This window comes from Ambystoma mexicanum, chromosome 8, assembly GCF_040938575.1.
Source record: "Ambystoma mexicanum isolate Mex_15411 chromosome 8, UKY_AmexF1_1, whole genome shotgun sequence".
NCBI lineage: Eukaryota > Metazoa > Chordata > Amphibia > Caudata > Ambystomatidae > Ambystoma > Ambystoma mexicanum.
In genome coordinates, this window is record NC_090929.1 from 1390782901 (window position 1) to 1390806842 (window position 23942).

The window sequence follows — 23942 nt, forward strand, 5'->3', positions numbered from 1 at the left end:
GCCTCTGAAAATAGCCGCCTGTAGCGTGATGATGACCCATGTCATTGGGTCCTTTGCTCTAGCGTTTTCTTAATACTAACGTTGCTCCTTATGTTCCCAAAATGCGGCGCAGCCCTCCCTCTCTTTGCTCCCTGGACCGTAATGTTTTAGCTTTGTCACATTGGCCGAATGCTGCTCTCACCTCATGGCTGTCTCTGCCTGCAGGAATCTTGTAATACTGCTGATTCCACTGCGTAAGTGCTGGTGGGTCCTTGTCGCCACTTGAAGTATCCGCTGACACACGTTGGGTATGCTTTATTGTATATCTATATTAATCTAAGTACAGAACATAAAGGGGATATGAATGTCAGCTCCCCGTCTTCTCCGACCTCCTCCAACCATCCTTCTCTCGCGCTCACACCGTTCCATTTTTGAATCCTCTTCCGGCTCCAGCATTCTGCACGATACTACATGGTCCTTCTTGACATGCTCCGTGATGTGAGGAGAGAAGAAGAGAGTTGATTTGAAGATGATACCTAGGTTTTTTGCATCACAGGAAGAATAAGGGATGGAAAGCGGAATCAGGGGTCCCAATGAGAAGGCTCTTAGTTTTACTGGCAATAAGGCAGACATTGTTTGAGGCGCACCAATCCCAAATCACGGATAGACATTCAGGAATGTTAGAACTAGGAGTGGAGGCTGAAGAGGTGAGCCTGAAAGAGAGCTGAGTGGTATCTGCATAACACTGAAAGTTAGAAGAGAAAGTATACATCAGTTGGGCCATGAGCTAGTTGGAGAGATAAAAGTACATAGGACGGTTGATAATGGTGTAGACTTTTTCCATATATTAAATTGAGAATAGGTTGCACATTGAGTTCAGAAAGTGGCATGGCACACAGCATTGACACGAAATAAAACAATAGTAAAAGTAGGCAAACCGTTAGTTCAGATGAGACGATTCAGCAAGCAAGGGGAAAAAGTGGATAGATGGGGATATCCCTAGTCGATTTCAGAGATGTTTTCTTGGTAAATTCCACAGTGTTTATAAAGGCTCACAAACATGTGTGTGTTCCCGCTATTGAAGCTCCCTGGATAGCCCGCGGCCGCAGATGCAAATTGAAAATGTATTTGTATTTATTAGGTTTATATATAGCGCTTTAATCCAAAGCCCTTTACAATATAACAGGATTACAAGGAATAATGAAATAGAAGCATATTTACAAACATGAAACAAACCAATGAAACAATATGTAGAACAATTTACCTAGGTAGAAGAAAGGTCAAGGGAGGGGTGAGGAGTAGGGGAAAAGAGGAGGGTTCCAGGTGGGGAATAAAGATGAAGATTCAAGGGGGATGGGAGGAGGCATAAAGGGAAAGGTCAGGGCGGGGAATGGAGAAGAGATTTCAGGGTGGTGCGGAAGGAGGAGTAGGTGGGGATGGAGCGGATAGAAAGAGGTAAAGAGTTCCATTGTAGGGGGGGCCAGGAGCTGAAAGGAATGGAAATGCGAAGAGGCGCATGGGCACGGGGCAACAGTGAGTAAGAAGAGATCAGCAGAATGGAGGGAACGGGAGGGAGAGTAGAATGAGAGAAAAGAAGAAAGCTAGGGGGGGCAAGGTCATAGAGAGATTAGTAAACAAGACACAGGAATACAAATTTAAGTTGGGAGTGAAAGGGAAGCCAGCCAAGGTATGAGAGCGAGGTGGAAATGGAGTCATGAGGAGTAAGGAGACAGAGGGTATGGATAGAGGAGTGGTAGTGGGATTTGAGGGGGGCAAGATGAGGGGCAGGGAGTCAAAAGAGAAGAGCAATAGAAAAGACGAGACAAGATAAGGGAAGAGATTGAGTTTAAAGGCATGGAAAGTGGGGGGAATGTATCTAGCAAATATTGAAGAGATGGTAGCGACAGGCGCGAGAGGCGAGCGAAATATGGTGGGAGAAGGAGAGAGAGGATTGAAAGTGGAAACCTTGACTGTGAGCGTGAGCAGAAATGGGGCGTTTAGAAGGGGGGAAGTGGATAAAAGGAGGGGGGCTGGGGGAAGTGTGTTAGAAGTAAAGAAAAGGACTTCAGTCTTGTCAGTGTTGAGGGAGAGAAAGTTGAGGAGTAAAGGGTGATCAAAGGCAGCAGAAAGGTAGAGGAGGATGAGGACAAAGGATTGCTTGGCGTAGCGAGCGGTAAGGAGTGCGTTGAGAACATAAGTGAGAGCAGTCTCCGTGGAGTGTTTTGAGCGGAATCCAGATTGAGAGGGCGGAGAGGAGAGAATGAGTGGATACAAAAGCTGAGAGTTGAGAGTAGGCTAGGCGTTCAAGAAGCTTAGAGAGGAGTGGAAGGAGCGAGATTGGACGAAGTTGGAAGCGAGAAGAGGGTTGGCAGTGGGTGTCTTCAGGATGGGGATGATGGTAGCGTGTTTGAAGGCTGAAGGAAATGTAGCGGAGGCGAGACATGTTGAAGAAGGAGGTTAAGTAGGGAATGAGAAGAGGGTACATCTTAGGAATAAGGAGGGTAGGAAGAGGATCGGAGGGGGCAGCAGTAGGATGAGTTTTGGACAGGAGAAGGGAAACACTGGTCAGAGTGACAGGATAGAAGTTAGACATGCAAGCAGAAGGGGGAGAGAGAGAAGGGGGAGAGGAGGATGTTTTGGCATAAGGAGAGAATTCTGGAAGAGAAGAAGTCAGCAAAGTCTGAAGGAGAGAGAAGAATTAGCTGAGGGGTTAGGAGTAGGCGGGGAGAGAAGACGAGAAAGGGTTTGGAAAATACGGCGAGGGTGTGAGGCTTGAGTGGAGAAGGTTAGAGTAGTAGGAACATTTGGCTGAGTTGAGGCAAGAGTCATGAAGAGTGATATGAGAAATAGGAGGTTTGTTTAGCCAGAGAGCGGGATTTGAGCCAGTGTCGTTCAAGGCGACGGAGGAGACGACATATGGACAGAAGGTGATGGGGGGTGGCGTGGGGGGGAAAGCAAGTTTGGGAAGGTTTGCAAGAAGGGTGGAAGGAGGTAAGGGGCTAGAGTTGGTCGAGACTGGAGGAGATAGAGGAGAGGACGTTGTTGGCCGAGAGAGAAGAGAAGTCTGAGAGAGGGAGAAGGGTAGAAGAGCAGGTGTTGAAAAAGAGAGAAGGGCTAAAGTTACAGAGATCCTGTCGAGAGAAGGAAATGGGAGAAGAGGAGGGAGTGGACGAGGAGGGGGGATCATGGAGAAGGAGAGTAAGGCATGATCAGAAAGATAGTTGGGAAGAGAAGAAACAGGTGAGGAGGTGTGGGTTGAGATAAAGATCAGATCAATAGTGGAGCCAGAGGAGTGAGTAGGAGGAGTAGGGAGGGGAGAAAGCAGGTAGGAGTTGAGTATGGAGCGGAGAGGGGAGGGTTGAGAGGAAGTGCAGAGGGGAAGGTTGAAATCTTCAAGTACTGTGAAGGGAGTGCGGGAGGGAGAGATATGAGAGAGAGGAGGTGATCTAAGTCATCATAAAAGGAAGAGAGGTGTCCAGGAGGTCTGTAGATAGGGAGATAGCGTGAGGGGAAGTGAAGGATTCGAATAGGTATTCAAAGGAAGGGAAGGTAGGGAGAGATAGCGGAGGTGGAGGAAAGACATTTAGGGTGGTAGAGGAGCCCAATGCCACATCCGCAACCAGAAGGGCATGAGACATAAGAGGAAGAGGAGGAATCTAGCATTCCAGAGGGCAATATTGATAAGACTGGAGGGTGTGACAGTAGGGGGTAGATGAGGTTTAAGTAAACTATTTCTGTATCTCTTTCACAGGTGGTACAGGCTTGTGGCCTTTCTGTACGTAGTGTGTAGTTACAAATAATTTGCAACAACTTTTCGTATACAATCAGTTTTGTATTTATTTTTACTAAGTTTTGTAAAGTGGGTTGCAAAATTGTACTGCTGCGATCAAGGAACTGTCTGCATAAATCTGCGGTATTCTCCAGAATCACTTGGGAATTTGTCACAAATGGCGAAACCACGTAGGCAGGTATCACTCGTTGAACATGGAATCCCATTCATGAATCCACCATGGAAACGCACGATAGGCCACAAGCCTGTACCCCCTGTGAAAGAGATACAGAAATAGTTTACTTAAATGAACCCAATAATTGAATATATTATTTTTGAAATACCTTTTAAACGTAAGACCTTGTGATGCTTTAAAAAGTACATTTACGTGGAAAGTACAAACTGTGCTTTGGATATGAAGTGGGGATCAATTGAAAATGTGAATGCCCATTTGATCAAAAACAGTTTGAGAGACGGTTAAAAAAAGCTTTTTTACTTCCTTGTGAAAGAAAGCTAATTATTTGGACGTTGAAGTGTTAGCACTCTCGTTTGTCATACACACCTATATATTCAGTGAACTTACTCGTATTACGCGGATGAACTGCAGATCGAAGTTCGTGCATAAGGACCATAATAATTTGCAGCATGAATCTTGGAAGGCAGGCTGCCCTGAAGTCATGCAGCTCGGCAACACATAGCAGTGGTGTCTTTTTCGGCAATGTAGGCCAAGCACGCCGAGTTTTCTCGGCAGCAGCAGTTCTCCAACCCACATGGCATAACCTCACAACGATAGCAGGCACACATGCGACCGAGTTCAGGCTCCAGTGATTGATCGTCAAGGCTAGAATCTGATTCTCCATGGATTTCCTCTTCAGAATATTCAGGCTTGGGGCTGAATATTCCTGAATATTGTAGTGGAACAGATGAAAAGTGAGATGAATAGGATCTTTTTTTTCTTTATTTTGGTATACATTAAGAAATTAGGTTTTACATTAATTAAAACTAAAAACAAGCGAAAACAGCCTTGTTAGAAAAAGCAATTGTGCAAAGATGAGATAAATCGGGACAAAATTGAAAGGTCCGCAAGGACACATGTGAAGAACATGCCATGTTCAAGTATAATTTAAATATGGTTTGGTAAACACATTTGTACATATAAGAAATTATTAAATAAAAAGCGGCTATGGAGTTCATTATTTTTCGGCAGCATGAATACCTGTTGTAAATGTGTGGAGTACTTGGCCAATAGCTGAACAGAGCACAAACAAGTCAGGTAGACTCAAAAAGAAAACTGACACGGGGGAAAAAGAATCTCAAACATTGTGTGACCAGAAAGGGTTTGTTTACGTTTATGGAGGAAAGGGCGTCTTGGCATTTCCATGGAGACAGGAATCGATGGCACACAGAGAACGTTCACATGAAACCTGCATTGGCGTTGTGAGCAGCGGCGTAAGGGTGTAGTGATGTCAGCTTGAGGGGCGGGTGATCTGATTTAGTGTCACAAGGTGATCAACGGATACGATTTCCACAAGATGGTGCTGCCCATGCAGGCATTTTCGCATGTATAAAAGTGAGGAAAACTAAGGTAAGATTCATAGGAATTGTTTTTAATATGCCTCGGGAATTCTTTTGCCATGGTGGTTCTACAACATTTGCAGGAGTGGGTGACCAGTAATAGGCTGATCTCCCACTTACAGGCCCTATTTGAGCAAGGGCGGAGTACAGTAGACCAGTATTTTCGCCTGTCCACCATCATTCAGAAATTCACTGTATTGAAACGTATGCAGGTTTACGCTGCATTTATAGACCTGCAGACACCCTTTGACAGGAATCCCAGGGCCTAGCTATGGCAGGTTCTCCTGATTCGCGCTGGGTTCCTGCTGAATTGGTATCCCAGATTGCCAAGCTCTATTCCAACAACACTGCGGTAGTGAGGTGGAGCCAGAGAGGGGAAACTACTATGCAGTTTCCGGTTAAAATTAACACAATCATCTTGGACTTGGTAGCAGAATGCTCCAGAGGTGAGCTGGACCCTCCCAAACTTGCCACTGATGTCTACCCAGCAATATTTTTCACTGATTACTTTGTTTTGCTGGCTACATCGAACATGGGGATCAAAAAAGGCCTGGAGTGTGTTCGCAGTTAGGTCTGATGCTTAACAGGACCAAAACCAAGGATCTAGTGTTCAGATCAAGGAAAACCAAGCCTGTGGCACTCCGCTTGGAGGTCGATAGTACCGTACTGGAACAAGTTACCAACTTGGACTACCTAGGAGTGAGGTTCACAGACACAGGCTCATGAGTAGCCCAGTCCATCCTTGAAAGAAATGGTGGTGGCCTCAGGACATTCATCGTCTCTCGCAGAGAGCGAGCTGTGTCACCAGAAATAAGTATCTGCCCCATTCAGACTGAACCAGCAGTACTCTATGGAGCTGTGAGATGGGGTCACACTAACTGTCCGAACCTGGAAGTAGCAGATAAATTCATGAAAAGGCTACCTAGACTGCCGTATAGCTTCCCAAGTGCCCCCCTACACATGGAATGTGGGTTTGACCCCATTACCTACAGCTGCCATGGAAACTGCTTTTATTGGATCAGACTTTGTGGGTCTTCTGTGCCTGCAAAATACAAAGCAGCATATGTAGATTTGTTGAATCGCCCTGGTGGACGCTCACCCAATGGTGGGCCCATTTCGGGAAGCAGCTAAAATTGACAGGCATGGAAGGATCATGGCGTAATCTGCACAATCTGTGTTGCGACCTAAAAGGAGATAAGGAGATATCAAGCAGTTTACTAAACATGAGACCCAAGAACGCCTCATTATTTCTTGCCTGAACCTTAAACTAGTGCTGGCCTATCTCTCTACGAAACTAATTTTAGTTGAAGAAAGATATTTGGATTTGCTATCACCTGCCTGTGCCCGTACCCTATTCCTGGAGTTTAGAACAGGCACACTGCAGGTTGCGACCTTTACTTGTGGATGGCGGCGCAGCACCAAAGAAACATGTCCAAAGTGTGGTCTAGACGTTGAATCTGTTACCCATTTCCTGCTTTTCTGTGAGTGATATTGTGACTTGAGGAAGATATAGCTGCTACAATTGTTTAGAAAAGCATCTGTGAAACTATGCAACAAGCGATTAACTTAATCCACGGCTGTAGTGAACAATGTATACTTTGTCACCAAATGTATCTATCGTGCTTGGCTTCATAGGATGTTGCCCCAGGTCACGAGATTGATTTCTCCTGGTTTTTATCCTTTCTTTAGGCTTTTATTGATGTTATTTTATGAACCGTGTACTTCATATTTACATGTACTATGAATTTTATTTTACTTGCCCATGTAATGAAAGTAATTTGTAATGATGTATTTGTATATGTGCTCTAAAGGCAACCTAGTCGAATAAAGCTTTAATGACTGATTGGAATTTTTTAAAATATGGATCGACAATACATTCCAGATCGATTGGGACAATAGCATTTCTGAGCGAACTACCCCTTTTAATGCCTGCTTGATGTGCACCATCTATTCGTCGTGCTGTTGGCGCAGTCAACCTGAGAAAGTTGATGAGTTGCTCACAGCTGCTCTTTTGTTCCTTCACAGTCTGAACCATGACATGACGCTGACGGAATTCAAGTTTATCTGGTTCATGGAATACTCCCATCGGATGTGGGGTCGTGCGGTCGGGCTGGCATACATCCTCCCAGCCATCTACTTCTGGAGGAAGGGTTGGTTCACCCGCGCCATGAAAGGCACTGTTGTTGGCCTTTGCGGCTTTGTCTGCTTCCAGGTGAGGGTTGATTTGGGGACATTTTCTAACTCTGCTCTGCATTTGTCTTTTGGTTGATGGACCACTTTCAAGTTTTAGCTTTTCTAGAGGCGGGATATGGCCAACAAACAGAAGAAACTGCTCCGATTATACCAAGCCAGCAATGCCAAAAATCAATTAGAATTTACAGTTCATTTGCCTCCGACTATATTTACTTTTTATGCTAGAAGTGTGATATGTCGTCCTCTCTTGTCTGAATGTTTCAGTACATAATGTTATGAAGTGTACATTTACCTACAAAATGGCACAGCACTGGAAATGCTGAGGTATAAGGTAACATGGCAATTCCCCATCTAGGCAGGGGGATGGGATATCTTGACAAGAACATACACTATGATGTCAACGGTGCATGGTGGAAATTGCAGACTCTCAGCTGGTACCTCGCTTAGTCTTTTTCAGGGAACTGTCAAATTAATGGACACCATGAATACTTGCTATCCATACCTTTTTGGTCGGTTGTGAGAAGTTAGTGAAATATATGGTGGATGCGGACGTGATGTTATTGATGTCTTTTCAGAAGCTGTTAATGTTTTACTCACTTTTACCCAGGTGCATCTATCAGCCACCATGCAAACGGCCTCATGCACACCGGGCAGGGAAACTCCAACTAAAGCCCTGACTGCACCTTTGATCCCAAACTCATTATAGTCTTTGTTCCTAAACCAGTGCACTTTACCAGTTTCCGATTGTTTCATCCCTCTGAGCTGTCGTCAGTTCAAAGTTAAAAGAGCAATTACTGCGAATCAAAGGTGCACATCTTCATACATGCCTACATTATCCATTCCATTCGGGAGACTACTCCTGTCCTGTTTTCAATTTTGGTTAAATAGGTAGTGCCTAACTGCCACCTATAACGCAAAACTATTGCTTTGGAGTATAGCTAGTATGAAGAGGACATTTGGGGAGGGCCACGCAGCTTGTGTGCGCAGTTTGATTATTTAGCCACCCATTGGCTTCCAATGGCCATGCCGATACCTATGGCTATTCCCAGCCACTGACTGCTCCACCCTGCCCAAAACACATCCTCCCAAGATCTCTGTGTGCTAGCTATATCAAGCAGTAACATAAAACGCTGGCCTCCCAGTGTTCTTTCTAAGTCAGTCTTCTGAGAATGGCTTGATTGCATCTACAAATGCCTACTACTGTACTAAGAATGCCTTCAGCCGCTTGATTTATATCATCTCCTTGAACTCCAGTCCTATAAAAAAGAAGCATTGACAAAGCCAACAGTTTTGGCTTGTCTATTGGTTTTAGACATTTGCTAGGCGCTGTTCTCGCATGCCTAGGTAGTTGCACTATTTCCCAGTAGTTGCCATCTTGTGGCCAGGTACTACCATTATGGCAGTGCCCGGCACATGTCTATGCCATGCATTAACAAAAGCCCAAACTGCTGGCTTTGCCAGTGCTTGTTTACTTTTCATCCTGGGACTTGTAGTCCTGGATTTCCCCCATTATATTCCCCATCCATAGTTCACACCTTCTGCCCCACTTCTCTGCCAGAGCAGAATTTTCAAATTTGTTACTCTATGCTCCCTCTCTGCCACCTTTTTGGTTTGTTACTACCAGCAATTTCATTATCTTCTTATGTGAAGCCTGATAACAATGCACTGTGATTCTATGTATAGCATTTTTTAGCACGCTGCTAAACAAATCTACTACATACCAGAGAATCCCCTGTATCCACTAGAGCAACTTGCCACAAAAACGCATGTGTTGACTCAATAAAACAAAAGGGGGGTTCTCCCAGTAAATTCTGTTCAAGACTGTAAGTCTTTGATAATTTTATCTAATTGCAAATTCATCAGTGACTTATGGTGATTGATTTCCTCCTGGTAGGGGCTGCTTGGATGGTACATGGTGAAGAGTGGATTGGAAGAGAAGCCAGATTCTTACGATGTCCCACGTGTCAGTCAGTACCGCCTAGCAGCACATTTGGGTTCTGCCTTGGTTCTCTACTGTGCCAGTCTATGGAGTGCACTCTCGTTGCTGCTTCCACCTCAGAAGGTAAGATGGGCGGTTTCAAAACAGTGGCATGAATGTAGCTCAATTTACCTTAAGTTGCTCTACAAAGGCAAGCCAAGTTTAGGCCCTGTGAGTTTGAAGAGTCAGGTGGTGCACCTAGTGTGTGTCCTGTCCCTATATGTAGCCATTCCCCTTGCCATTGTCCACCCACCTCCTGGGATGTGGGTTAAGCAGTATGACATGCATATATTTATTTTGGGCGTTTTTGTGTTCTCATTCCGTCTCCATTTTAAACCTACACGGGCAAAGCCACTAATTTCTGCTTTTGCAGTTGTTCATTGCATTTTACATTTATAGGCATGAATATGTGTTATCCCTATATACTCAAAGAATATGGCAGCTGAAGGGCCGACCTTTGAGTAACGTATTATCGGGTAAGCTGTTAGCCCATGCTCCCTGACCAAATACTTTTCACATTTTAAATTGGCCGTTGCACAAAGACTTAATTTACAAAGTCTGCTAAATGGGCAGTTTAAATTAATTTAATCTCTGTACCAACCAGCATCCATAGAATTCAGACATGCATGATATGAATCCATATCTAGGACTTAATGCAGAGGTGCAGACTACAACCGGCTCCCCCACCTCCCGCTTCTGATAAAAACAATACACCGTAAATATTAATAGGCTTTCAATGGCATTTTAATTTAGCCACTGGCAATCCCTGGGAAATTAAAAAAATTAGCTCCCAGTACTGAGCCTAAATGGTTGGTCCATTTTTTTGTTATGCTACGTCTGTTTGTTTGTTTTCAGTGTTCAATTGTTTCTGGCTGATGTTCTATATGTTGGCTTGATGCAGATTTTTGGAGCAGTTAGATACCTGTTGGCGTATTCTGTTTATTTTTTTTATATAATTTAGTGGTATTCATTTATCTGTTTAGTTGTTGTAGAATCTTGGGGCAGTTAGATACCTGCTGGCATATTCTAACTGTCTATTTTATGTTATAATGAAGTGGTATTGATTTATCTGTTTGGATATTGTAAAATCTTGGGGCAGTTGGATACTAGTTGGCGTATTCTAACTGTTTTTATTTTTTTATATAATTTAGTGGTATTCATTTATCTGTTTAGTTGTTATAGAATTTTGGGTCAGTCAGATACTTGTTGGCATATTCTAACAGTTTATAGTTTTTTAATTGAAGTTTTGTTAATGTTTAAGTACTGATTAGTTAATAAATGTTGGTTTTAAGAAGATTAAATAAGCGTTTGTAACATTTGCTGGTAATCTCTGCTTTAGAGTAATGGTACTATCATTACATTCGAACCATCCACATTTTTTTTTTTTATATGCAGTATAGTGACCTCCATTGGTTGTGGCTCCTGTGTGGTAGATAATACCTATTGTTGTGATGGTTTTCTAACCAAGTGATACTTGACCATGTGTGAATCCAGTCAGCTTGCAGTTGTTTTTGGTACCATCTGCATTGTAACGTAGAAGCATTAGTATTACGTATTTACTATGTGTTTTGTGTTAGTACGGTGGAGCGATTATCCGAATTGCAGGTAGTACATAATCTGCCGTGGTTTGCATTTTGTACAAGTTGCTGAAACAGAATGGATTCACAATTCAGTATGGATACACAAATCTTTCATTAGGGATTTGTTCCTGTCTCACATTGTTGCAGAGAGTGCATGTCTGTTTCCACGTGTATGAAATCTGGAAGATTTCATTTATAGGTATGTTTTTGTTTTCTAGTACTTGTTGTAGGTACATTAGAAATTCTTGTGGATCTTCCTGTGAGTGTATAGTGAATTTCATCATTCCAGCCCAGTAGTCCAATTTTTGTCTTATTCCATGAACACTATACGTGTTGTCAGGATTGTTTGTTGCATTTCTATGAAGTACTAACATTTGCAAACACAATTGGTCTGTACTGTGTAAGTAAATGTTAACAATTGGTGGCAATTGAAATAGAATATTAATTGCTACATTTGCGTAGCAACTTAAACCAGTTATATTTGAAAGTTTAAATGGACCAGGTAGTCTGTATCCGAGTGCTTTTTTTGGAGTTTGTCTTCCTTCTTTGAAGAAGTACCTGGTTTACTTTCCCTAATAGGTTCTTCTTTCCTTGTGGTACTTGATGAAGTATTAGTTTCTTTTACTCTCTTTGGAGGATTTGCAGTGACATCATGTTGCATTTCTGTTTGATTTAGTTTTCTTTTACAACGTTTTACTTTTTGTGGAACAGGATATGTTTTTAGATGGGCGGGTCTATAGTGAACAAAGTCTATTGTATTATAAAATGCAAGGAATATCAGTGTTTACGTTACTTGCATCAAAGTTGATTAGAAAAAGACTGTCAAGTGTACGTAAGCATGATAGTGCTACATAGCTCATTCCTTCTTTAAAGACTGTTACCAATATCTATCAATGCTTTGTCTAGGTTAAGACCTTGTGATTTATGAATGGTGACTGCGTATGCAAGAGTTAGAGAAGATTGTTCTCTGCGTACATACATGTCTTTGAAGAGAAGGAATCGAGCTGTTGAGCGTCCTATCCTTTTCACTTCTGAAAGTTTGTCAAAGAGAATATTGACAAACTGAATGTTGTTGTCACGTGGGTATGTTTGAAAGCCAACAACTGTACGCGGTGTTCCATTAACCAGTCCTTGATCCACATCAAGGTTACGTTTAAGCATTACTCTACAGTTTAAGGATAATTTTAATATTTTTTCCAACCCAGCTGTGTTGGAGATTGAATTTTCTAAACTATTTAGTCTTGTTGTGGCTTGCTCACACATGGGTAGTATCATACCATGTACGTCTATTTTGTCTGTGGCGCTAATTTCAATTATTGGTTGCATTTCTTTTTTCAACATTGTTTCATTGAATTTGGAACAGCTTGCAAGAGTTGGCATTAAGGCCATACAGTTGACATTTTTGTGTGCTAATTGTTCCATAACATCAGTAGCACATGCATTATCGCCATAAAGTACATGAATGTGCCGGGTTTTCAATATTGTTTGTGCTTCTGTTAATTCTCTGTATTGGAAATGTTGCCAAAGGTTGACATTTCCAATGCCGCCAACAGTTTTACGGCAGAGTTTGTGTCCTAAGGTTTTAAAAGTAGGCTCACCTTTCACTGGTGTCAATTGAAGAAGATCTCAGAAAACAATGTGTTTTCCTCCAAAGAGCTCTTCGTAGATTGTTTTGAGTACTTCTTGTAATCGGAGGTGAATCAAAGCCAACATTAGGTTGCAGACCATGCTCACTTCATCTATTATTAGCATTTTCATTTGTTTTAACACTCTGTGTATTTCCATTGCAGCTTCTGTAGAAAGTTTGTAATAGTCTAATTTGTTTTGGTGTTCTACTGGCAGGAGTAGTAATCGGTGTAAAGTGACACCGCCTATGTTGTAGGCAGCTAAACCTGTGGGGGCAGTGACAACAGCGGACAGTTTGTTGTTTGTCAATTGTTGAAGGAATTTGCTGATGATTTTGATTAAGAATGTTTTGCCAGAACCAGCTTCACCACTGATGTACAGTAGTATAGGTTTGTAATGTTGGCAGGTACATTCTTTATTTTCATGTTGTACACCATGTGCAATTTCTTTTGTTATTTCTTGAAAAATGCTCCGCTGCTCATTGTTGAGTTTTGATCGTGTCCGCGGTCATGACGCCAGCCCCTTAGCCAATCGGTATCTTGTCCGCGGAGCGAACAGTGAAGTGTGACCGCGGAGCGGACATAGATATTACTAATTTTTTTAGACCTACGTTTTGGTAATTTTAAAGAAAAAGTACTGCATGGATTGTCACCAAATTTATGAAAGCACGCTTTCGGGACCAAGCCCCTACCCCTGCTGCAAATTTGGTGAAAATCCGTCCAGCGGTTTGGCCTGTAGCCGTGCACAAAGTTTTTCCCCCATTCAGTCTATTGGAAAAAAAGACGTTTTGGGACCCCCCCCTATAATTTCCCCCCATGGACCAAACATCACCAAACTATGCAAACAAATTCAGAGTGGCCCATATACTTTTTTTGCAACGTTTGGTAAGATTTCGTCCAGGGGGAGCGAAGTTATAAGCCGCCCAAAAAGTGCTCTTCCTATGGAAACAGCAACTTAACCATAACTACACAGCCACTACTGTGGCTGTGTAATGAGTACTGAGTCTTTACTCTATGCTGACTCCTGCAGACAATGTAATATGAACCTATTGTAGTATGTACCTATGTTTCTTCGAAAACTTGTTCGTTCTCTTTAACAACCTATTCTGGAGGCCCAATTCTCTAGTTCCTTTTTAATATCAAGGCCGCAAAGATTACTATCGGCATTAAGGAGAGAAATTGGGCAATCATTTTTTGGAACCAGTTTATTGCCTTTTTTTAAATCCGTATAACATAGGAAGTTGTCAATGACCCCGAAGTCCTAAGCTTTTGAATAATATACCTGAACAGGATATAGCAAATAGATGCTGCAAGGGTGTAGAAGTAGGACTCTGACACAGTGGTGGGATGGTGGTTGGCAAAAACCTTTATTCAAATAAATGAAAAGAAAACCTGATATGTATTTCTAAGAGGTTTCCTGCCTCAACTAAAATGGTAATGGGTCTGTCAAAATGTCCAAAGTAAAAAGTCCAGTCCTGTGTCAGGATCCCAACTCTTTCCCTTACTAAATGGAAGAAGTAGTAGGGTTCTTTGGTCCAGGAGATCGGTTCCTTTCTTCTGTACAAGGGATAAAAAACGTAATTGTATAAAGTTGAGGGTCCTCAAAATAAGGTTCAAACCCAACTGGTGTGGGAATGTCCCTCTTCCCCTGGCCTTTCTCACACTCGTGTAGCAGCCCAACAGCCGACGGGGGGAAATGTCTCCCATCCCCATGCCTTTCTCAGGCTTACGCGGCAATCCAACAACTGTCTCCCTAACCCTGGCCTTTCTCAGGCTTATCTTGCGTGTTGGTCCCAGACCCTGTGGACAGCACTGTTTCACTCCCCTGCCATGTACTGTGTCGAAGAAGAGGGATTGTGCGTCCTCCCTGTTTGGTTGTGGGTCCCAGATCCCTACATTATCCTCTGTATCTGGTTTACCTGGTTCTGTACCCTGCCAGGTATTCTCTTGGCTCACTCTTTTGAAGACCGTCTCTGCTCGTGTGTAAGGGTCCCAGACCCTGGTTCTTGGGGTTCTCTGGTCTTAGCTGCTTTCTCCAACAACCCGGTTTCCTTTGGGGTTGTTGTCAGGTCTTAATTGCGGGTATGGAGTGCTCCTGCAGCTGTTCGTTTCCTTGTGTCCTCTCTCTCCTGCAGGCTCTGCCCTTTTCACTGCGGCTCTGCAGTGATTGGTCCCAGACCCTGGTTACTGGGCTCCTCGTCGGGCAAGGAGCGTTCCTGTTGCTCCGTTCTGTAACCTGCATTCTTTCTCGCCCACAGGTTCTTCTATGTTTGCGGCACCTCTGCAGCGGTAAAGGCAGGGCGGTTAGAGTCTCTCGACAGCTGTGTGGGCTTGCTTCCGCTCTGCTCCCATTCCTCCAACTCTTTTCAGTCTTCCGACTGCACACCCGAAAAGGGACATCACTTCCCCGTTCCGTTTGGAGTCCTCCTCTTTGCCCCAAGCCGGACGGCTTCCAGGCTCTGGGCTCATTCTGGGTAGATCTACCCTTTCTGGTAGTCCTTCCTTTCTTTTTATCACTAGGCGAGTCTTAATTGGTTCCTGTTGTCTAGACCGCTCAGGTTGGTTCTGCGGTGCATTCGGTAGGGCTCTGCAGGCTCTTCATCGTCTCAGTGGTGTTGCACATTAGTTCCTTCAACTCCTGCCTATTCTTACTTGTTTCAGTGGTTTCTGTCTCCGTAGCTCTACAGAAACACATGGAAACGATGGTAGGGATCGAGAGTGTGGGGTTGAAGGAAGGTTCGGGTGTTGTGTGTATGCCACGTATGGTAGGGGTTGTCCCTTCCCATGAGATCCTCCTGCTGAGTACCATCCCCAGGGGGACTATCTGGTAGCGCCTCACCTCCCTGGCCTCATGGGAAGGGGCTCCCCCTATGGAAGCAGTGACGACATCCTGGGGTTCGTCCCAATGCCCAGATTTCTGGTGCTTGCTTGAATATCGTATTAGATAGCTGGTTTGGTCTCCCCGGCTCTAGAACCACTGGCCTTATTTATAATATTCAATTTCCTCTGTCTCAAAATTGAAGCCCAGACCGACCATGTTTAGATCTTGACCCACAACCCTCTTATAAGATCTTTTGACACCACATAGATATGCAAATAAAGCAAACCAAATATCTTCCATTATGGGATTTGTCTGACTCGCAACCTGCTGTTTCTCTAGACCATTAATCACTGTCCAAAAATGTGATTCTTATCTGCACACAACTATAGATAACATAGCCTCCCCATCTCTGCTGCCTACCTAATTTTTCTTAACAAATCCCTTAATACTAGATAGATCAGCACCACTGCGCTTAATTTGTCTAATCACCTTACGTTATATTTTTCCTGAATATATACTCCTTGATCAAAAGCATGCAGGAGCTTTTTATTCTTCTTCGCCCTCATAGGAGACGGCATGATGGATGTAAGACTAATTGAATTGATCAGGAGTGAATGTATTGAACTTCCATTCCAACATTGTGGACAAAAACATGCATCTTATTTGATCATTAAAACGGCCAACATTTTTATTCCATTTTAAGCAGTTATTCTCATAGTTGATGGTCAAAGACGTTGGACCACCCGCCGTAGCTGTTTCAATTGGTAAGCTAAAAGTTGTGACCAACATGGTATGATCACTCCGATCCAAGTCCCTGATGCAAAAACTGGTGCACCTATCCTATAGAACCATGGAGTGTAAGGGTATGGAAGTAAGAGATTGACACAGTGGTCACATGTTTATGGTTATAGACTTTTATTAACCGAATGAGGGATGTGGAAAGGCCTTCCTGTTCCTAAATCGAAGAGGGTATCCACTGCCCCAAAGATATATTCGAATGGGTCTGTCAGGATGTCAAAATAAAACCAGTCCAACGTTGTGTCAAAATCCTATTTCCGGCCCTCACACTAACAACTCACACTAACATGCAAGGGAGTCGTCTTCTGCTTATCAGGTTAAAAAGTTATTCTCCAGTTCATAAAGTAATCTCCAAAATGATGCAAAAACAACTTGCAAAATGATGACAATGTTGTCCCAGTAGGTTGTCTGATTCCCACACTGCCAAGAGAGTGTTCCATGCTCTTGGCTTTCTGCAAGGTTCACAAAGTTCAAGGGCTTATGTTTCCCTTCCCCTAGTTTCTTTCCAGTCTCTTCCCTCAATCAGCCTGGTTTACTAGTCTACCATGGGTTCACAACTAGGATAATTATTGTTAGCACAATGTCCTCACAGGGTAATAGTTTGCTTCCTCTTCTCATTCTCACAGCTAACCTGGTACACTATCCTGCCAGTTGCTGTGACTATGAAGATTGTTCTAGCTTTTAATCTTCGTGACTGCAATTTACTGACTGTTCAGTATTCTTGACTGTGGTTTCTCGTCTTTATGCTTTTTTGAGTCACACCTAACCTGGTATACTATCCTGCCAGATACTGTGGCTATGAGGATCTATTTGGAGCGCTTGATTCTCTGTGGGTTCAGGTCCTAGACACTCCATTGATTATCTTATGATTCCTATCATTATTGTGTTTATTTCGGATATTTTTTATTTTTTTTATTTGTAATGTGTAGTTTATTCAAACTTTTATTACAATACAAAACACAGAACACAGAAACAGAAAACAGATAATTATGATGCAGCAGAAGCAGAAGCAAAACAATGTTCTTCCTATTCGATTGATGATTTCATTACTTCGTTTGGTATAATCTTTTCCAAGAAATTAATCACTGCGCATGTTAAATGAACATTGTTGCTAGACAGCATCCTGGACCACCAATCGTCAACATTGTCATTTACAGGAGCATACTTTCCTAAAAACAGTGAACGAGCTTCTACCAACTCCTCACATTCCATTATTAAATGTTTTAAGGATTCTACTGACACTTGACAAAATCTACAAGTATTGTCGCTTGTTTTTTTGTCGTGTCTAGCCCAAAGCACATCTTTTGTATGATATATATTTAACCGTAGATGCAGGAATTTATTTCGGTGAAACCTGGAGGGAAATTGCTTTAGATATTTGGGTAAATGATCCAAGCTGTTATCAGCTAGTCCTAAATCCAACGTGGTCTTCAAGCCAGCTCGGTTTTCTGAGTTCTGTATCCAACTCCATTGACGTAATTTTATTTTGGCTAGTTGTGGTGTAGCCATCACTGTTTCCCGCTTGATGTCGGCAGAGTCGACAATTTGCTTTATTTTGTTGATCCAACATTCAGCAGCCCTTCATGCGGTCATAGCATTGAAGCAGACAAAATCTTATAAGCCGGTGCTCAATCGGTCAGATCTATTTTCCTTACCATACCGATTGATCTCCATAGCATTGTTGTATATAAGGAGTCAAGGCCTAGCTCATGTCTAATTGATTTTACTGAGAAGTGTGCAGGAAGTCTAAGTACACGTCTCCAGAACTTGCCTTCCAGTGTTTCCCAGCACTTAGCGCTCAGATTCCACCCAGTTTCTGCGCCAAAGCTGATTGCAGGAACCACCTTCTGTTTGTAGAATGTCAACACAGGGAGTGTTGTAAATTTACCATAGTCGGCGTGAATCCGGGCTCCTTGTAGAGCGTAGATGTTCATATGATTTTTTAGATCCGTCATCCAGTCCGCCTCTCTTATTGAGTTGTTAAAAAGTATTCCCAGATAACGTATGGAAGAGACAATTTCAATGTTTTCATGACTGATGGACCATTTAAATGCACGATCCTTCCTAGTGAAAACCTTTCCAATTGCCAAGATCTTTGTCTTTTTTTCGTTTATTGTTAAGTCATTTGCTTCACAATACGTTTGGAAGCTACGGAGCAACCTCTGAAGGCCGATTTGTTTAAGATCCATTAACACAATATCGTCGGCGTAGATTGCATAGCTAATCTTTTGCCCATTCACCTTTGGTGAGAAGCTCTTGACGTCTCTAAATGCTGATGGAATGTCTGCGATGTACAATTTAAATAGTAACGCCGCAAGGGGGCAACATTGTTTAACTCCATTTTTATACAGTGTTTTAGTTGTTAGCTCTCCTTGGGAGTTCATCCGCACACACACTGTGGTATTCGAGTGTAGTGCAATCACTGGATGTAATAGCGAAACTGGGCAATTCCACTTAGATAACTTTCTCCACAATTTGTCTCGATTGACTGAGTCAAATGCTTGACGCATGTCAATAAATGCCAAAAAAATCTTTGATTTTTTTCTTCAATGTCTCCGGTTTTAACAGAGTTAGTATCAGGTTTACCTCGGTCCCCACACCTTTTGTAAAACCTGTTTGTCTACAGTCCATCAAGCCTGATTCATTAGCCCATCTCGTTAGTTTGCATTGTAGGCAGGTTGCAAAGATTTTTCCAATAGTGTCAAGAAGCGCAATCGGCCTATAATTTGAAGGGTCGGTCCGACTGCCCTTCTTGAACACAGGTACAACAACCGCTGATCGCCAAGAGTCTGGTATTTCTTTAAATGATGCAATTATTTCAAATAGTTGGACAATGAACTTGGACCATTGCTCTTTTTTTTCTTTCAGCATGATGTTAGTTATGCCATCAGGCCCTGCTGCTCTAGAATTTTTTAGATGCTGGATTATGTACGCAATGTCCTCCGTGCTCTCAATGACATCCCAAGTTACGTTGCTTTCTAATGCCAACGCAGAACTGCATGTAGAGGCAGCTCTGAATACTTTGCGAAAATGATCTTCCCAATTCGCCTTTGAGATGCCATTAAACTGGGATGACTCCTGGTTCAGCGTACCTTTTTTTTAAGATTTTCCAAATTTCTCTTGAATTGTGGGTCAAGATTAATTTTAGTATTTCTTCGCCTCTTTCTTGATCTCTTAAGCACATCAAAGACTTCAACCAGTTCCTGTATTTCAACTCCCTCTTTTTAATCTCTTGGGCAACGTTATGACACTGTAATTTCTTAAGGCGTCTGATGTCTTTACGCAGACTTTTTTTCGTTGCACACAGTCCGGCTGAAGACGTGTTTCGGATCTTTAGGTAAACTACCTCTTGACTTACTTGCGGTACTAAATTTCCGAAGCATTGGTGTGAAATTTATTTTGCTTCGTGGTGACAGATTTCCTTCTCGAAGATTTTGTGAAAGCCTATCTACTTGGGCCGCATTGATTCGAAGCCTGTTCCCACCTTGATTGACCTCAACAACGGTTACATAGGTGCTATCCGATGTGATTTTGTCACACATCCAATGCAAAACCAAGGGATCATGGTCACTGTTAACACTTTTACATATTTCAATATCATCGATGTCAGCCCATACATTATTTGAGATCCATATATAGTCAATAGTTTTATGCATTGTCCCACCATGCCAGGTTGGTTTGGGTGGCAAACTCTTTGTCTTCCCACACAACATTTCACCGTCCCGGGATTCCATAGCACTATACCATAGGTGTCTTCTCTCTGCATAGGGATCAGATGATTCTTTTGTGAGCCAAGTCGTAGACTGGATGTCATCAAACCAGGAACAGTTTAGATCGCCACATATGATTATCTGCATTGAGTGCCATTTCACCAGATTGTTGTCTATGATTGCTGTTAATGATTTCAAATAACCGCTCGTAGATATCATCTTCGGGTTCCAAAACGTGTTTAACATCAGTAACATTTTTGGGACATCGAAGACCGTTGGTTTGAATTCCATCAAGATCCCTAGAACAAATAGGTTGGGCATATAGGTTTCTTTTATTTCCCAACCAAAGGAATTGTTGAACATTATTAACAGCCCGAAAATGGGCGACCAAAGCAATTTTTTTTTTCTTTTTCCTGCAGGGTTTATACCATCTCTTATTGGTTCTTCTGGTAGCCACGTTTCTTGTAGACATAACGCTAGGTTGTTGTCTAGCGAGAGAGGAAGATCTTGAAAGAGATGGGTAAAACCCTGTGTGTTCCATGACGCCAGTCCAGTGAGCACTTTTCCATTCTGCGAGACTAGTTACTTCCTGCGCTGACCAGTCGTATTATCCCTGAGCTTATTCTGGGCTATTTTGGCAGTTCCTGCGGGGTGAATGTTAAATACTTCTTTTAGGATATCTCTCCTCTTTTCGTTGGTAGTACGGCTATCTTCGGCCATAGACTTGCTCATTGCGGATATGCACAAAAAAACAATCCATAAAAACAATACAAAATACATACCAATTATGACAAAGTAAAACATATGATCATGAAGACCTCACCAAAGAAAGCAACTAAGAAAGTTCACACATACAATTCATTAAATAGTGTGCATAAACTAATTTTAGGGTGGTATACATAACAGTTGTTTCCTGAGATAAAGTGCTGTTTTCAAGTATGCGAGTAAGGACCAGCCTACGCGTGGTGAATCCACCCACAACAAATATATTAGGGCATGTCCGGGGCGCTGTTGCGCACGTTGAGTAATGGCCGCCTGATTCCAGAGCTCCAGCTCCCCGCGAACACCCTGTGCCTTTAAATCCGTTCGAGGACCGCCTGTGAAGCTGTAATTGCTACCATCGATGGCCCAGGGAGAGGTGCCTGAACCACGGAACTCCTGTTGAGCTTGGACATATATAGGGAAAGTTACGACCATCCGAAGATTGGCCGAGGCGCGGTGCACGAGGGATCCGGCTGTCGGATCCAAGGAAAAGCACCCAGTGGCCGGGGCCGCAGTGGCGACTGAGGGCCGCTGATGGGCAGAGCCTGGCATCGGGACTCGCGCCTCAGCCAAGTTCCTACGCATCCATGGGACCATTAGACTGAGAGGAGCTGCGGACACAGGTGAGACCGGGGGCCCCCAGAGGAGCACAAAACCATCCTCCAAATGCCTGCGGTGCTCGCGGCCCCCCTCCTGTGACCCGCCTGTGTATGTCTCCTGTGGCCGCTGTGCTGCGCAGCGTTTGGGGCGAGCCAGCCCAAGCCACGGGTGGGCCCGGAACGAGGTGTGTTATGCAGAGCAGGTGGTAGAGCGCCCGTGGCTGCAGAGGTTTAACAGGGCTTTGCCTGCCGCGACGAACTTCTGCATCAGCGGGCCGGCGGTTGGGTGAGGCTGTCGCTCGGTGGCGCTGCCAGTCCAGCTAAAACAAGAGGCCGTGCACTAGCAACGTTCAGGTTATCCCGTTCCCTGGATGTCCGGAACACTCTCCTGCGATCACTGGTAAGTCGTGGCTGAGTAGGAATACTTAATACAGTGTGCCTGGGAGCTCCAACATCTCTACGAGCTTGATCATCCATAGTAAGGGTTCTGTACACACAATCACTGAGCTGGGAAGTCGAACGCAACGACACGTGCTGGTCATTGTCATAGCTACTTACGTGGAAGGGCGCAATCCATTCGGTGGGGCGTGGATTCTGTGATACAAGGTGACACGGACTGCCCGTCAATACAGGTGTCGGCGTGGAAGGACGCTCTGACGACCTATGCAGTGAGGACCACGATCCTGTGCCCCCTACACCAGCCCAATTTGTATAGTGGTACTGAGTCACTATTTGACGGCTCATCTGCCTGAATCAATAACATTGAAATTGGAAATACTCCGCAGCTCTAGTGCACCATGGGGAAACCACATAAAGCAGGCAAGTCGTCAAAGGCTGCCAGCAACAAGAAGGGGCCATGGACACCTACACCAGTAGCCAAAACCCAGCCACTACTGCAGAAATGCACGCAGAATCCGTCAAGGCCGGAGAGTCTGAGGTTGGAGGTCCAGTAGACAGACTAACAACATTAGTACAAAATGGCTTCCTCGCAATTAATGTTAAGCTGGATGAGACAGTGGCCACTAGGCTCTCTGAGGGCCAGAATAGACAAGGAAAGCGCTCGTGTCACTGAGACTGAGAATAGAATAAGTACAAATGAAGACACCATTGCACATCACAGCCGCGACATTTCCCAGATCAAAGACACGATGTCCAAATTGCAAAATAACTGCGAGGACCTCGAATCCAGATCGAGAAGAAATAATATCCGCGTGGTGGGCGTGGCAGAATCCTTTGGGAAGGGGCAACTGGAAAAGCAACTTGAATCACTGCTCAAATCCTTGTTCGGACTGGAGGCATTCTCTGCGCAATTCCTGATTGAAAAAGCACACTGCACACTGGCTCCAATACCCAAGCCTTGTGCCCCACCACGCACCATAATTTCCCGGCTCCTCAACTACAGGGACAGAGACACAATTCTTCAACTGGCAAGGGAGGCTGGGACGCTGCAATATGAGGAAAACAGGATTCACATATATCCAGACTTCTCGGCTGGGGTCCAGGCAAGCAGAAGATCCTATGAACCAGTCAAACTTTTGAAAGCGCACCAAATCCCATATGCACTGATGTTCCCAGCCAAGATGAGAATACAACACGCTGGTAGGGCACATTTCTTTGAATCTCTGTCTGAAGCCATGTCTTACATCGAGACTCACATACCCCTCCCACCCAAAGGGGACAGACCGGCGCAGAACAATAGACCCCGTCCGGCAGACTGAGGTCGTAGGCCTTGGGCCTATGTGACCGGGCTATCATATCCTTTTTGCCTGGAACGATGCTGGGCTAATGACTAAGGCGCCCCCACAACTCATGATTAAGCGGGGCTGGAGTACTGGAGTTGGCGGTCATGTGGAGCAACATGACCACCCCTGGAATGGTCCACAAGTTTCTGTGGGAACATCTTCTAGTTGGGGGCGATGATGATGAGGGTGGGCGGGGGGGAGGAGGGCACGGGGTTTGTTGTTATTTTTACACAAGCTTAGGAGAGTTTGTAACGGCGACTGCTCTCTGTTGGAAGTTGCTAAGCCCCGGTAGCAGGGAGGAAGGGGCAGAATGTTTGTTGATGTTTAAAATTGTGGTCTCGGAGGTACTGGCGCCGCCCAGCATATAGACACATCCCAATTGCAGGAGGCTTAACGTCGCAGAAACATTCCCCCATGGTCAACAGGTGACGGGCTGAAGGTGAAGTTGCTTTCCTGGAATGTCAGGGGGCTTAACAACCAAGCTAAAGCGAGAAAGGTGTATAATTATGTCACCAGGCATGACCCTCGCATCCTAATGCTGCAAGAAACACACACTATGGGGACTAGCAATTTACACATACTACCCAGGTGGGGCAAACTAAGGTTCTATACCAATTACTCATCCCAATCCAGGGGTGTCATTACCCTTATCCATCCAAGCCTCGGATTCAGACAGGAGGGCCATAGGACTGATCAGCTGGGCAGGTTTGTTATGGTGTGGGGTGAGATAGCTGGCCAAAAACTACTACTGGTTAACACGTATGGACCCAATATTGATGACCCAGCCTTCTACACTGATATGTATCAACTT

At 43.9% G+C, this 23942-nt stretch overlaps 1 protein-coding gene across 1 annotated transcript in view; it reads left to right on the forward strand.

The window, feature by feature from the left end:
• Window positions 1-23942, forward strand: part of COX15 (cytochrome c oxidase assembly homolog COX15) — a 301085-nt gene that overhangs the window by 125237 nt on the left and 151906 nt on the right. Inside the window, exons 4-5 of the mRNA XM_069611522.1 lie at window positions 7349-7535; window positions 9411-9578. Of these exons, the coding sequence (XP_069467623.1) occupies window positions 7349-7535; window positions 9411-9578 (355 nt within the window). The remainder of the gene's footprint in view (window positions 1-7348; window positions 7536-9410; window positions 9579-23942) is intronic.